This window comes from Podarcis raffonei, chromosome 15 (assembly GCF_027172205.1).
Source record: "Podarcis raffonei isolate rPodRaf1 chromosome 15, rPodRaf1.pri, whole genome shotgun sequence".
Taxonomy (NCBI): Eukaryota; Metazoa; Chordata; class Lepidosauria; order Squamata; family Lacertidae; genus Podarcis; species Podarcis raffonei.
The window spans coordinates 11,961,231-11,976,678 of record NC_070616.1 but is presented as its reverse complement, the minus strand read 5'-3'; the positions used below and the strand labels follow the sequence as shown (position 1 = coordinate 11,976,678).

Below are 15,448 nucleotides of genomic sequence, written 5' to 3'. Positions count from 1 at the left end.
CAGAGGATCTCTGCGTAATTTGTTCATCTGAAAGATATATTTAATCCACTTTTTTTCTTCTCCCCAATCCTGAGTACAGACTAAGAACTTCCTCAACCCATAACAAAACATGTTTTTCTTCTGGAGGTCTCCGGGCTGTTAGCATTGAATAAACAGCTTTAAAAGGTCACACTCAAAATCATTTCCTCCCTCTGTAAGGTTTTATGCTTTGTTGACAGATCCACAAGGTTTCCAATTACCCAGAGAGCCTTCCAGTAAAAGGTACACAGGCAGGGGGAAGTGGGAGGGGTAAGAGACCCTCTCTAATATGTTGCTAAAGTGAAGTTCTTTGTTTTCTTTTTCAAAATGGAATATTAGTCACCAGAACAAGGAAACTTTAGTATGTAAAATGCACACAATATGTGGAGTAGAAAGAAAAGAGGCCAAAACGTTTCAACCATTTCCCCCCCCCCCCCATAAAGGCACAAAATAAAGTTTAGAAATGCTGCAAAATACATATGTTTGCTGGCTATGATTTGAGTCCTCTTGGTTTGACTGCACCACAGCATGCTGGGATTGAACCCTTTGCCTGATCCGTCTGTTGTCTTGTTTCACTGAAGTCAAGTTGCTGACACCCTAACTCAATACCTAACTGCATAGACTGTAAGCTGCTTGGGGCAGGGAACTGTCTTGGTACTTATATTACTCAAGCTTCCTGCACCCCACCCACTGACTGCTTAAAAATTACAGAGGGTCCAGACAGACCACATCATGATTTTTCTTCCTGTTGCAGCGGTTACAATGCACTGCATGCCAGATTTTCAGTTTTATTTTTATTGCTTCCTTCATCCGTGTTCTTTATCTGCTTCCTCCTTCTCCATCTTTCATACTCCTAATCCTTCCTAGTCCTTTCTTTTTTTAATAATAATTTTTATTAAGTTTTCCATTTAACAATCCAATCATATCACGTTAATTATTCCAAATTATACCAATACATATTATATAGTCCGAATATTTTGCCAAATTTTAATTTTTTTGGGGGGTTCCCATGTTTCGAGCTCAGTGAGGGTCCAATCATCTCATATTCTGCTGCTTTTGATGTTCACAAATCCCATCTTCCAGTCTTCTTGTTGTTATCATTTTTCTTCTTAATAACCTCTGAGTTGTTTCCGCAGGCAAGTTAAACCAAACATTGTTATATTTCTGTGTGAACTTTGTAAGGCTCTCCTTAAATCACCACACGAATCCTTCCTAGTCCTTTCAAGTGCCTCCTCTCCCCACCAATCCTGGTCCGTCATGCTCACCTTGCAGGTGAATCACAAGTTCTCAGAAGGACAGAGCAGGCCCTGAGCTCTACCATTTGCAGCCGTCCTTCCTTCTGTCCTTCCCAGACTTTCCATAGAGCCCCTGAGCACACCACCGTTTGGGCTGCCTGCTCTAGAGCAGGATTTTCACAGAGAGGTCTTTATAGAGATGACCAGGGCTCCAAGCCAATTTCTCATCCTAGCTTCAGCAGGCTTAGCGCTAGAAAATGTGTTGTGAGTTTGGGGCTTCATCAGTCCTTCCATGATGTCGAAGGTATGCAGCGCTTCGTTGTTCGCAATTGTTTTAGAACTTAGCCTGATGTCCCCAGCCTTGCATGCAAAAGGTTCCAGGTTCAGATATTATAATAATAATAAATAAACCTTTATTGTCACTATACCACCTGTGTGCAGTGAAATTAAACGACACCCCCCCCCACATACACTCAGTCTTGTTCACGTTCTGTGTGCTTGTCAGAAGTCAATTACACCACTATTTTTTTCCCATTCAGCAGCCCAACAGCCCACGGATAAAAACTGTTCTTTAACCTGTTGGTGCGGCTGACTATACTTCTGTATCTCCTGCCTGAAGGTAGGAGATTAAAGAAGTGCTGGCCAGGGTCTGAGTCATCCCTAAGAATTTTCCTCGCTCTCCTGAGGCAGCGGTCTCCCGTGATGTCATCTAGCAAACTCCGAGGACAGCCCATGATGTCATGTGCTGTATTCGCCACCCTCTGTAGGGACTTCCTGTCCGTGGCTGTCAAACCAGCGTACCACACCGTTCTACAGTATGAAAGGACACTTTCTATTGTGGCCCGGTAGAAGGAGATCATCAATTTTTGTTTGACATGGTTCTTTCGCAAGACCCTGAGGAAATGGGGTCTCTGTTGGGCCTTCCTAACCGCCTGGGTTGTATTGATTTTCCAAGTGAGGTCTTCACTAAGGTAAACTCCCAGGAATTTAAAGGAAGAGACTCTCTCTACACACAAACCCCTGATATACAACGGGGCTAGTTCCTCTCTTCCTCCGAAAGTCCAACACCATCTCCTTTGTCTTCCTGATATTTAGGTGCAAGTTGTTCTCTAGGCACCATGTGGAGACTTTTTGAACCTCCTCCCTATATGTTGATTCCTATCCACCTGTAATTAGACCCATTATGGTGGTATAATCTGCAACTTAATAATTGCAGTGGATGGATCAGATGAAATGCAGTCATATGTATACAACGAGTACAGGTAGGGACTCAGCACACATCCCTGTGGGGTGCCAGCGCTGAGCTTCAGAGAGGTAGATGTAACAGGCCCAATCCTCACTATTTGTGTGTGATTGCTCAGAAAGTCTTTAATCCAATCACAGATGGTAGGGGACAGGTCCAGGTCCACCAGCTTTTTAATAAGAATGTCAGGATGGTATTAAAAGCCGAGCTATAATCAATAAACAGCATTCTGACATCAATTGGCATCTCACATCCTTAAGAATCATGCTAACTGGGACTGAGGGTTTATCCACACTTGCTTTTCCTCCACTCTTTCTAGGCACAGTCCAGACTTTACCTTACCAGACTTTAAAGCTCTGTATCCAACCAACCCGCACCCCCCCCCCGCTTTCAGCTCCAGAGCTTTCCCCGCAAAACCCCGCTCTTTAAAGCTCAGTGAGAGCAATCAGCAGTCCGCAGGAAACCCGAACTGCTGCTTGCTGTGATTGAGCACTAAAGAGCAGATTTTCTTGGGGAAAGCTCAGGACAGAAAACAAACAAACTGCATGGACCTGGAGCTTTTAAGTGTGGACCAGTGCCTGGAAAGAGCAGGGCAAAGTGTGGAAAGGCCCTGATTCAACAATGTTATGTAGCGGGGGGCGGCGGGGAGCTAATGCAATTATAGGCTGCATCAACAGAAGCATAATGTCCACATCAAGGGAAGTAATAATAGTCCTGCTGTATTCTGCCTTGGTCAGACCACACCTGGAATACTATGTCCAATTCTGAGCACCACAATTTAAGAAGGATGTTGAGAAGCTGGAATGTGTGCAGAGGAGGGCAGCCAAGATGATCAAGGGTCTGGAAACCAAGCCTGATGAGGAACAGTGGAAGGAGTTGGGGATGTTTAGCCTGGAGAAGAGAAGACTGAGAGGTGGTATGAGGGCCATCTTCAAATATCTAAAGGACTGTCACATGGAAGATGGAGCAAGCTTGTTTTCTGCAGTTCTAGAAGATAGGGTCCGAGCTAATGGATTCAAATGACAAGAAAGGAGATTCCAGCTAAACATTAGGAAGCATTTTCTGATGGTATGAGCTGTTCAGCAGTTGAACAGACTCCCTTGGAAGGTGATGGACTCTCCTTCATTTAAGATTTGTAAGCAGAGGTTTGATGGCCATCTGCCATGACTGCTTTAGCTGTGATTCCTTCCAGCTCTACAATCCTATGATGGGACTTGGACAGCCTAAGAAGATCTGGAGGGACACAGGCTTCCCACCACTGCGATGGACAGTATTGAGCTAGGTGGACCAAGAGTTGGGACATTGAAAGACAGCTTTCAGTGTGCCTAATCCTGAAAGGAAGAGTGATAATGCCCTCCCACCCAAAGCACAGTACTTTAAAAAAAAAAAAAAAAAGCTTTGCAAATCGAAAACTCATGCCAACTTTTTGACAGATTACAGTTAACCTTTAAAAAACAAACAAAAAAACCCAGCATTACATGAAGTGGCAGAAATCCTTTTCAAAACACAGTACTTCCTGAACATAAAATATCAGCATGACAGGAAGGAGGTTAGTCTGTAGCATCCATTATTATTATTAGCTAAAAACAATCCCACAATAAAACCAACCAACACAATTAAGACAGCAGGCAAGGAAATAAAGGTTCCACTGTCAAGGATGTTCTGGTCACAAAGTGTGCACCAAGAGATATAGAGCCTCTTGTCACTTTAAAAAATGTTAATGGAGCAAAGAAACATTAAAAAGAGTGGTCCCTGGCAGTCAAAGGTGGTACAGTCCAGGAAGATACACGTTTTTGCCATGGCCTTTGACACACAATATATATTTTTCTGGTCCCACCCCATTCCTGTGATTGCAACTTCTTGTAAACTGCCTTTAATAGGGAAGTTTAAATTGCTGTAACTCACCCTGGGATCTTACGGTGAAGGGCAGGTAATCAATCAATCATCATCATCATCATCATCATCATCACCACACTTCAACCTTCTGAGGTTTGCTTTGTAAACATGGCATGAAAGAATGAAGGCCACAGACCAGGACTGCATGCAATAGTTTACATGCATGTATTTGTTGTCTTGAGTTATGTATGCAAAGTAAGGGCTGTCAAAGTGCATCTCTCCTGAGGCTCCAATCTATTTCTATTAGGACTAGCTGTAAGCCGACTATAACATTTCAAGAGGATTAGGTGCATAACTGCAGTTTAATTTTTTAAAACAAGTTAGATGGACACATAAATATACCAAGAGTGATTTGTCACCATGATTTCCCATCTTCCCCACCCTCAGCGGCCCCCTCCTTGTTTCTTTAGTTCCCTCCGCCTTCCAAATGGGGCCCACACAATAGCAAATCCTATTCTAGCCTCACAGAATCAGAAGGGGCCACAAGCATCATTTAGTAGTCCAACCCCCTGCAATGCAGGAATCGTTTGCCCAATGTGGGGCTCAAACCCACGAACCTGAGATTATGTCTCATGCTCAACTGACTGAGCATAGAGTGGTTTCCACACAAGATGCATCTAACGGCACATGTAGCAGAGGCTGGTCAATGACGACAAGTAAGGCACTGTCCCACCAACCTTGGCCTGCCCTCAACCAGCCCCCACTTGTCTGACTTCTTGCTTACAACCATTCAGAGGTGACTCTGCCTTCCGTCCTACTTAAGAGACCAGCCACACGGGGTGGGGTGGGGGGGAGAGGTTGTTTTTAAAGCATAACTGCAGTGTTGGCAGAGGAATCCCGATAAGTAACAGGGTCTGAGCAAGTGCGGGGGGCAGGGGGGGGAGAATCGAATCTTTCCCTTCTCCTGTTGTGATCCCGAAGGAAAGCCATCTATTTGATTGGGGGGGGGAGCTGCACCCTTTTTGGTACCAGAGACGAACTTCCTAAGCTCCAAAATGGATTCCCCCTGCCGCCCTGGCCCAAGGGAGCCAGTGTGGTATAGTAGTTAGCACAGGCATAGGCAAACTCCGACCCTCCAGATGTTTGGGACTACAATTCCCATCATCCCCACCTAACAGGACCAGTGGTCAGGGATGATGGGAATTGTAGTCCCAAACATCTGGAGGGCCGGACTTTGCCTAGGCCTGAGTTAGCATACCAGACTAGCTCCTGGGAGAGAGCGTGGCTCAGCCATTAAGAGCTCACTGGGTGACCCTGGAGGCCAGTCGCTGCCTCTCAGCTTAACCTACCTCACAGGGCTGTTGTGGGGATTAAAGGAGCAGGAGGAGACCCGTGTACACCATCTTCAAATATCTCAAAGGGCTGCCACATGGAATATGGAGCAAGCTTGGTTTTTTCCTTCTCTGGCGGGTAGGACTTGAGCCAATGGATTCAAGTTACAAGAAAGGAGCTTCTGACTAAACTTTCTGGCAGTAAGAGATGTCCGACAGTGGAACAGACTCCCTTGGAAGGTGGTGGACTCTCCTTCCTTGGAGGTTTTCCAGTAGAGGTTGGATGGCCATCTGTCATGGATACTTTAGCCGAGATTCCTGCATTGCAGCGGGGTCCCTTCCAACTCTACAATTCTATGCCACCTTGGAGGAAAGGGCGGGATATAAATGCAATTTATCAATCACACACCCCTAAAAGTCTGAAGTGGTACCCTCCTGGAAAGGCTGTACCGCTCTGCCCTGCTTGAATGTAAACACTGGATCCCTATGGCTCCACTCAGCTCTGTAGGCCTCAGCCCAACACACAGTAATAGAGGGCAGAGAAGAAGAAAAAGCTTAGTGTAGCTGGGAAGGGCCCCAAAAATAGCTGGGGATTGCCCGGGCTCTCATCCAGTTCACAGGGCACCATGACATTTCCAGAGAAAAGTTCTCATTTTAATATATTAATGGACTAGCCTTTTCAGCTGTCACAGAAGACTACAATGCAGTGAGTTGACCCGGGGCATTCATGAACTGGGGGGGGGGGGGGGAGAAGCTGAGAGAGGAGAGAAGGGAAGCCTCCTACCCTTTTGACTTGTTTCTTATTTCATCAGCTGCTCCTGATACCGGGGGAGCACGGCGAAGGAAAGCAGCCAGAAAAAGGGTTCAAGAGACACACGATAACAGAAGGATCTAAATAAGTGATTGCCAGACTATGCGCTGCAACCAAAGACCTTGCACACGAGAAATCTGGGCTTGTCCACACACAAAGAACAAGATGTAGTTTTGCACCTGCCTGTCTACCTCCCATTAATGTAGGGGCCGCCACACAACATCCTCCCCAATCCCTGTGTTGTCTGGCCTTCCCCTGCCCCTTTGAAAGTGGGGTTGGGGGTCTCCTAACAGCTCTCAGAACCCTCCCAGGATTCTTTGGGGAAAGCCATGACTGGTATGATAATGGTTTAAATATATAGTGTGAATGTGGCCCAAGTCTCTCTTAAGGGGGAGGGAGGAGAAGCCATTTCCTCAAAGTGCACGGTGCCCCCTACAATGTTTCCCTTCACTTGGGGGAAGATCAGTATGATAAGAAAAGGGCTTAAACAGGCTTCTACTTTCTAGCACAATGTTGTCAGCAAATCTAGGCCACCTCGGAGGCAAGCACACTTAAGAGCTGGCTGCAATTGTGAAGGGGAGGACGTTCTGCACCAACCACCTGCCTCTAAAGGTATAGGAAGTAACCCATTTTGTTTTGGATCAAAACCACATTATAATTGCAAGCCAAGCCCACAAGCAAAGGAAACTACAAATCTTTCTCAGAAGGGAGCTTAAGTTCAGAGATTTCAGAAAGTTTGCATCAAAGGATATTGCCTTTCTTGTTCCTCTCCATACTGTCCTTGCAAATATCTGCATAGAGTTTTTTTAAATTGTATTGCAATGCTTTCTTTAGAAGATTTAGCTTCTCCACCCTGAGATTGCCCCAAGGCCTTCCATAAAGCAGCAAGGCCACATTCACATAATTCATGTCTAGGAGGACTCTCTTCACTCTTACAGAGCAACAAGTTTTGGAGGTTCCTGCAAAGGAGGACTGGATGTTAAACCACTCTGGCATTGTAGCTATGGGAGGGGAATATATGGGTCTCCTAACAGCTCTCAGCGCCGTTAATAAACTACAGCTCCCTTAATTCTTTGGGGAAGACATGGCAGCTTAAAGTGGTGACACAGTGTTTTATGTGGCAAAAATACCATCAAATGATGGGGTACACATTGAGAGTTGTATGTGCATGATGTATACATATTGCACACAGAGAACAGAGGCCTAGTGCACACTGCCCCCCCCCTTTACACGTAAAGCATGAAGACTTTGTGCAAACAAATTCTGTGCATGACTTCAAAAAGCCGGGTTCTCTTGCGCATAACTTGTGCATGGTTATACATGCAAATCTTACCCGCATACGGTTTATGTAAAAAGGTAAAGGTGCCCCTGCCCGTCAGGGCCAGTCATGACCGACTCTAGGGTTGCGCGCTCATCTCGCTCAAGAGGCCGGGAGCCAGCGCTGTCCGAAGACACTTCCGAGTCACGTGGCCAGCGTGACGAAGCTGCATCTGGCGAGCCAGCACCAGCGCAGCACACGGAAACGCCGTTTACCTTCCCGCTATAAAGTGGTTCCTATTTATCTACTTGCACTTAGGGGTGCTTTCGAACTGCTAGGTTGGCAGGAGCTGGGACCGAACGACGGGAGCTCACCCCGCCGCGGGGATTCGAACTGCCGACCTTACGATCAGCAAGTCCTAGGCACTGAGGTTTTACCCACAACGCCACCCGCGTCCCACAGTTTATGTACATGTTACTATATGCAGTGCTTTTTTTCTAAAAAAATGTTTAGAGGTACTCTCGTTTTCCTACTCATATTGAAATACTGTCCCTCAATGAGGTCAAACATAGATTTACAAAATGTTTAGGGGTATGCGTCCCCCCAGAAAAAAAACACTGACTATATGCATCAGGAACCTGTTTTCTGGGAGTTTATAGAAGACTTCACATTCAAGACCTTACTTCAGAACTTTGCCGTAAATCACTGAAATCCTAAAAATAGGCTCGCCTTGTTGAACAGCAAGCTGTCTGCTGAATAGCCATGCAATACCAGGTCTTAGGCAACCCTTCATCTTTCTGCCCCCTACTTGCCAAAACCTGAACTTTGGGGGTAATCCATGCCCATTTTACAGGACTGCTCTAAAGAGAACTGAGGAATGATTGAAAGCAATACATTAAGTCCTTTGTACTCTCAGAAGCACTCTCGCCAAGTTCTTTACTAGTCCCAACAGCGGTCAGTGAGGATGATTTATTTGTGAAGCCCATTTCCATTTTGATTCTTAAGGGATTCTTTTAAACCATTGGGCAGTCGTTCCAAGTGAGGCAAGCATGTCAGAAGGGCAGGCAAAAGCATAGTAGTTTTGGGACCCAGGACACTTTCAATAAGGCCCCTGCAAAGATATTAAGTTAACTGGTCCTGCTAACATACTTCACAGGATTGTTGCAGGAATAAAGTGAAGCAAGTCCATGCATTCTGCCCTTGGTATTAAAAACTGTTTTGGTTTTTAAAATTTCTACTCCTGTCATTTAACAAAACGCCTATCTTTTCTACAACATCCTGGCAGGCCAGTCCCAATGCAATATTTTTCCTTCAGATCCCTGGGAAAGGACACAAAGAAAACATTTCAGGGTGGATTTCAAAGCGATGGGCAAATGGGGATCTTGCTATAATACAAATCAATTAAGAGTTTGCAGTGTTTGACCCCCTATGGCCAGGCAGATTTTTTTATCTGCTTCCTATTTCTTCTCCACTCTCATTTCATCAGAATCATGTTTATCCTGCACAGTGTTGGATTAAGGATTTCTAAAGAGAGGTGACAGCGGCTCTTAGCTCCGGTGTCGAAACAGATTCCAGAGCCTAAGCTTTGGCATGAAATCTGGCACAATTTAAGCCCCGATTTGAGAAAGAGAGAGCGAGGGAGGAAAATACGTTTTAACAGCGATCAGGCCATTTTGCTATTTTTAGGTGCATTGAATGTTGTGCTGTCCTTTTGTCATGCCAATGGAGTTTACGTCTTAAGCCCAACTTTCATGCAGAGACTGGGAATTGCTTCAGAAACGTGCCTGTAATAACTCTGTATGTGGCATACAGGCAGAAGAAGCTTATGCCATGATGAGCCATTCAACAGAGCCACGGACTCATTGCCAGTTTTGCTGCCGCTGACTGATACAACTACCCCTCTGGAATCTATAACAATTCAGTGTCAGACAGCAAATAAAAAATAAATAAGAATGTTATGAACATATTTGGCCATGTAGATGAGGCTGGCTTGGCAGACAGGGTGGAGTAGGAGTGGGAATGCAACTGTTTGTAGGAGATAGGATGTATCTCTTCATCAAAATTGATCTCTTATTGTTACAGAATAGGAAAACATGCAGTTAGTGGCATTTTTTGATCTTACAGAAAGAAATTAACGTGCTTGAAATGAGGACAAGGTGTTGGCTAGGGGCTGACAATCAAGCTTGTGTTTTAATTAAATGGTAATAAGTAAGCTTCCTCAGGCTAGATCTGCCGTCACATACCAGGTACCTTCCAGATGTTTTGGGTGACACATCGTCGGGAAGGCACCAGACTGGGGAAGGCAAAGCTAGATTTTTCAGGAGGGGGAAAAACAAACCCTGTCCCTAGTATCAGAGTGTACAGATTTTGTTTTTCAGCCCCAAAAGAGGAAGCAGGAAAGCTTCTACAATATGTTTTTAAACACCAGCTGACCAACTGAGAAAGAGAAACTTATTTCACAATTCTTTTTTTAAAAGCTACAAAAGTCTTAACATACAATAGAGAGGCAAAGGGCAGACTCACACAATACATTTACAGCAAATTCAACACACATTTAAAGCACATGGATTCCTCCAAAGAATCCGGAGAACTGTAGCTGCCCCCTCCCAGAGCTACAATTCCCAGCGCCCTTAACAAATTACAGCTCCCAAAATCCACTGGGGAATGTTATGTGCTTTGAATGTGCAACAGATATGCTTTAAATGTATGGTGTTGATCTGTTAAGAGGGAAGGGGCCGTATCCAGCATTAGTCATACTCACAGAATACTGGAATTAATGGACATACATAGGTCTAGTCAGTGGGTCTACTCCGAGTAGGTCTCGGTTGAATGCAACTCGACGCCTACAATCTTGCACACACTTACCACGAAACATTGCGATCAGTGGAACTTCCAAGTAAAGCACAGAGAGGATCACAAACACACCGCCACTAGCTTCGTCAGCAACAAAGAACTGGGGTTTGATAAATAACAGATCAAATAACAACAATAACATCAATCACAAGCGGTGGGTAATGAGGAAAGAAAGCTTGGCTTGCTAGCTTGTTTTACTCACATGTCTTTGGCTGGTAGATTTTTCCCTTCCACTATTCGAATGAACAAAGAGCTCCTTTTGGCCATTATTAAGCCAAAATAATGGGAAGCAGGAAAAAGAAATCAGTTCGGGCTTTTCACAACCAACCGGTGCTGGCTGACGTCCTGCGTCTAGCAGAGCACTAGAGGAAAATCGCAAATCCAGACTGCAAATCCGATCGAACGAAGAAGGAAAAAAAAAACCAGAAAAAAAAGACTCACATTTCTATTGAACCCTACGCTTCTCTCTATATATGGAGCATAGGAAGGGCGCGCGCCTGCCCGGGTTTCCATCGCTCCGCCAATCAGCGAGCGCAAGGCAAAGGACGGGGGCGTGGCCAGCAAAGCAGCTTCAGCTAGGATTGGCCGGCCGGCTTGCCAGCTGTCAACAGGAGCTCCTTAACTCTCCCAAGTCCGCTTTTGAAAATTAGCTCCGAGGTTGGATTTTCGGTGCAACCTGCGGGGGCTCGCATTGAATCCCGACTATGCATCTTCCTCCCCCTCCCCCAAAAAGGAACAGTGTAGCAAGGAACAGGGCAACCAAAACATGATCACGGGAAAAGAGCAACAGCCCTTTGGAGGAAAGATCGCAGCATTTGGGGGCTTTTTCGTTTGCAGAAAGCGCGTGTAAAAGCAGCCAAATTATTCACAGCGTGCAGAAAAGATAAGAAGTGTTTTATTTTTCCTTCCTCTCATAATACTAGAGCGCAGGGACATCCAACGAAGCCGAAGGGAAAAGAAAAGTCGTCTTCAAGCAGGACATAGTTAAACTATGGAACTCCCTCCGGCAAGGAGGCAGTGACGGCCGCCAACGTGGACGGCTTTAAAAGAGGATTATGGAAGGTTTATCAGCAGCAACCAAGAACCAACCACCATTATTATGTTCTGTGCTTCTGAAAACCAGTCGCAGGTGGGGAGAGGAGATTGCTGCTACATTCAGGTTCTGCTTTCAGGCTTTCCATAGGCATCTCTGAGAACACAATGCGGTTGGCATGATCCAGCAGGCTCTCTTTTATGTTCTCCACCGCACCCAGCCTTTCAAACTGGGAGCTGAGTTTTTGAAATAAATAAATAAAAATTCTCGACTCTATCTGCATTATTTAAATGGATTTGCTAACGTTTAGTACACAGTCAGGTGCAGAGTAGCCCTTGGTGGATTTGGGCTTCACTTGCAATGCTTAATGGATATTTTTCACAGTGCAGGGCCTCGAACCATTCAGCTGCCCACAAAGAGAATCCCGGGATTAAGAGCGGGGTAGAAGGAATGTCCCTTATAGATAAAAGCCATCTGTCATTTCATTATTAACAACTCAGCCTCAGGAAGGGAGGATTCTCCTTGTAGAGCTGTTTCCTTAGCAAAAAAGCAGACACCTTTGGAAAAGACAGAAGTGCTGGGGAACTGGGATAAGGAGGATTACAAACTTATTTCACAGCAGCTTGATCATCAGCAGCAGGCATTGTGTTTTTCATAACTTGCTCACATTTCCATTCCAGGGAAGTTTTCAAGCCAACAACATTATAATAATATTCAATTAAACAGTGCAATACAATGTCAAATCATCATGAAACCGAACAGTTTAGATTTGCTAACATTTAGTACCCATTCACTCAGTGCCTGGTTAGTGCAAATGTGGCATTATTTTTCATGGACTACTCGTTAGAGGCTACCTCTCTGGAAATGTTAACGAATTAAAAAGGAAACACACAAACAAACAAAAAAACCAGGCAACACAGAAAGGCATAGTGCAAGAAAGAGCAATGCGTCTCAAAGATGGCGCAATGGCCTTTACCAAAGGCTAATTCACCTATTTCTTTGCAAACATGATTGAGAAACTTCTCTTGCAACAGAGATTTCTTGATCAAGTTTGCAGAGAAATATGCAAATAAGCTCTTGATCAAGGCAATTGTGCCAAAATGTGCCAGGCATGTTTACAATAAAACACTTTCTTGTTTGGATACCCTTCAATCATGAATAAAAAACAAAAGGTTGTACATGGAGTTTCTACTCAGATTAACCCATTGAAGTTAATGGGCATAACAAACTTACAGTAGATCTACGGTATCCGTTTCAGTGAAACCACTCTGGGTTGAACATAGTTGGATACAACCCACTACTTTTATAAGTTAAAACGAACATACCTGGGAGTTTAAAATCAGCACCTGCACAGGCTGTTACTTCAAAGTAAGTCTGCCAACACTTGTAGGGCCAGAGGTTTTTCATTCCTGATTTAAGAGCATACAGGTGACAATATGTTATGTACTGAAGTTCTCACCCTGGGCCAGCAGGGGGATACTGTAGATAGTTTTCACTCAGGTCCACATATGCAAATAAGGAATTGAAAGTGGCGTTCAGTGATTGGAGAGTTACAGAAAGTGGTTACTGTTGCGTTGTAGTGGAGCTCTATATAAGCAGGCTGGCTGAACCTTTCAGTTCAGTTCAGTTCTGGCCTGTGAATAAACAAGAGCTGTTTGAAGAATTGCTGTGTCGTCTGATATGTTCACCCACAACTTAACACAATATGTACCCAAATGGAGAGAAAGCAAGCGCATGAGTTTACTCTCAAGATCACTTTACCTCATATATGCCCACCTGACTGCTTCAATCTGTGAAACTGGCACAGTTACATGTGCCACATAATATTCATTCTGAGTTTGTAAGTAATCAATCTTTTAGTACACTGTGGAACTCCCTGCCTATTGACAGCAGGCAGACGTCTTCCCCTTACTCTTTTTTGGCCCCTGCTAAAAGCATCTTTGCTTAGGCAAGCCTACCCATAAATGCAGAAACTTGACATGTGTTTTAAAGTTCATCGCAGGTTTTAAAAATGTTTCAAAGAATTGTTTTTGACAGTAATTTCACCGTTTTATTCCTTCTGTAAACCTGAGGTTCTTTACAATCAAGCGGTGCATAAATTTTATGAAAACAAACAAATTTCAGTGAAATATGCCAACCAACAAACTGCTTTTTGAAACATGGTCATGTGGGTTTCCTGCTGTGGCTGCATGGGAAACTATTTTGCCCTTTGCTTCCATCGGTGGCAGATCTTAGGAGCTCTAGTAAAACCACGATGGAGATTTTGCAACCCAGAGGTGTGGACAGACTTGGAACATATGATACTGACTTGGGCCAGACAGTGGTTCAACTTGGCTAAGGGAGTTTCTCAAAAGCAGACAGGTGGTGTTCTACTTATTGACCACAGCGGGGAAATTTCAGCTGCAAGCTGGCGGAAAAAAATGCTGCGAAGGACTGAAAGTTCCCTTTTCTATGCACCTCTTTGAAGAATCAGGAAGCGTCTTCCTTTCTTGGCATGCTGGCACCTTTAAGTAAAGAGCTGGGCCACAATCCAGAGAACCAGATCAGGACTTTCTCAAAGGGTGAGCTAATTACTTACACCAGACAACACGATGCCCTCCAGATTTTATGGACTACAATTCCCATCACCCCTGACTATGGAATGTGCTAGCTAGGGTTGATGGGAACAAAAGTTCAACAATTAAAGTAATTTCTCCAGTTTCAGACAGGAACCTAACTCCTACCTGGAGATGCTGAGGAAGGAACTTGCAGTTAGAAGCATGTGCTCTTCACTTTTGCAATCAGACATCCTTGATGACTGGTTGCAAATCATCCAGCAGACAGGAAGTATTATTATTATTATTATTATTATTATTTTATTATTATTATTATTAGATGAAGAAGAAGAAGATTAAACTGCCCTTCACCAGCAGGTGTCAGGGTGGGTGGGTTACAACCAGTGCTTTTTTTTCAAAAAAAAATAATGTTTAGGGGTACTCTCATTTTCCTACTCAAATTGAAATACTGTCCCTCAAAATGTTTAGGGATATGCGTACGCCTGCGTCCCCACCAGGAAAAAAAAGCACTGGTTACAACAACTTAAAATTAAAAGCTAAAACAGATCACAATCACAGATAATGGAGTAGGTCCTGAAAACACACAGCGCAAGGATCAAACATCAGGATAAAAAGATGGGTTTTCAGCATTCGCCCAAACCTGTACAGTGGTACCTCAGGTTACATATGTTAGTTTCTGTTTGTGCCACTGTGCAGTTGCTTGGAGTCACAAGGTTACAGACACTTCAGGTTACAGACTGTGCTAACCCAGAAATAGTACCTTGGATTAAGAACTTTGCTTCAGGATGAGAACAGAAATCGTGCTCCAGCGGCGCAGCGGCAGTGGGAGGCCCCATTAGCTAAAGTGGTGCTTCAGGTTAAGAACAGTTTCAGGTTAAGAACAGACCTCCAGAACGAATTAAGTACTTAACCCAAGGTACCACTGTATAGTGAAGAAGACAAACACACCTGTATGGGGTGGAATTCCGCAGCTTGTGGGCTGCCAGAGAGAATGCCCTACCCCCCAACATTCCTCAGATGAAAACAGGGACATTTCTCACTCCTCGCCAGCTGGCCCTCCTCCCCAATCCCCCATTTCCCACCAGAAGGACGACGAGTACCAAAACCACCACATCAATGGGACACACAACACATGCTCTCCGCCGTCCCGAGAAAAACCCCTTAATCCTGATTCCATCTTATTTTATTCTCAAGGTTGATTTACAAAAAGGAAAACACGTTTTGGGACAGTTGAAGTTTCCAAGGTGTCTACAAGGGCAGCCCCCCATGTAGAGC

At 44.5% G+C, this 15,448-nt stretch overlaps 1 protein-coding gene across 2 annotated transcripts in view; it reads right to left on the bottom strand.

Annotated features, from left to right (window-relative positions):
• The window catches only part of LOC128402499 (ras GTPase-activating protein 4-like), a 50,086-nt gene extending 39,012 nt beyond the window's left edge, over positions 1-11,074 (bottom strand). For both annotated transcript variants that reach the window (XM_053366673.1, XM_053366674.1), the window contains exon 1: positions 10,788-11,074. In XM_053366673.1, coding sequence (XP_053222648.1) covers positions 10,788-10,852 — 65 coding nt within the window. In that variant the 5' untranslated portion in view covers positions 10,853-11,074. The remainder of the gene's footprint in view (positions 1-10,787) is intronic.
• Positions 11,075-15,448: the final 4,374 nt, after the last annotated feature.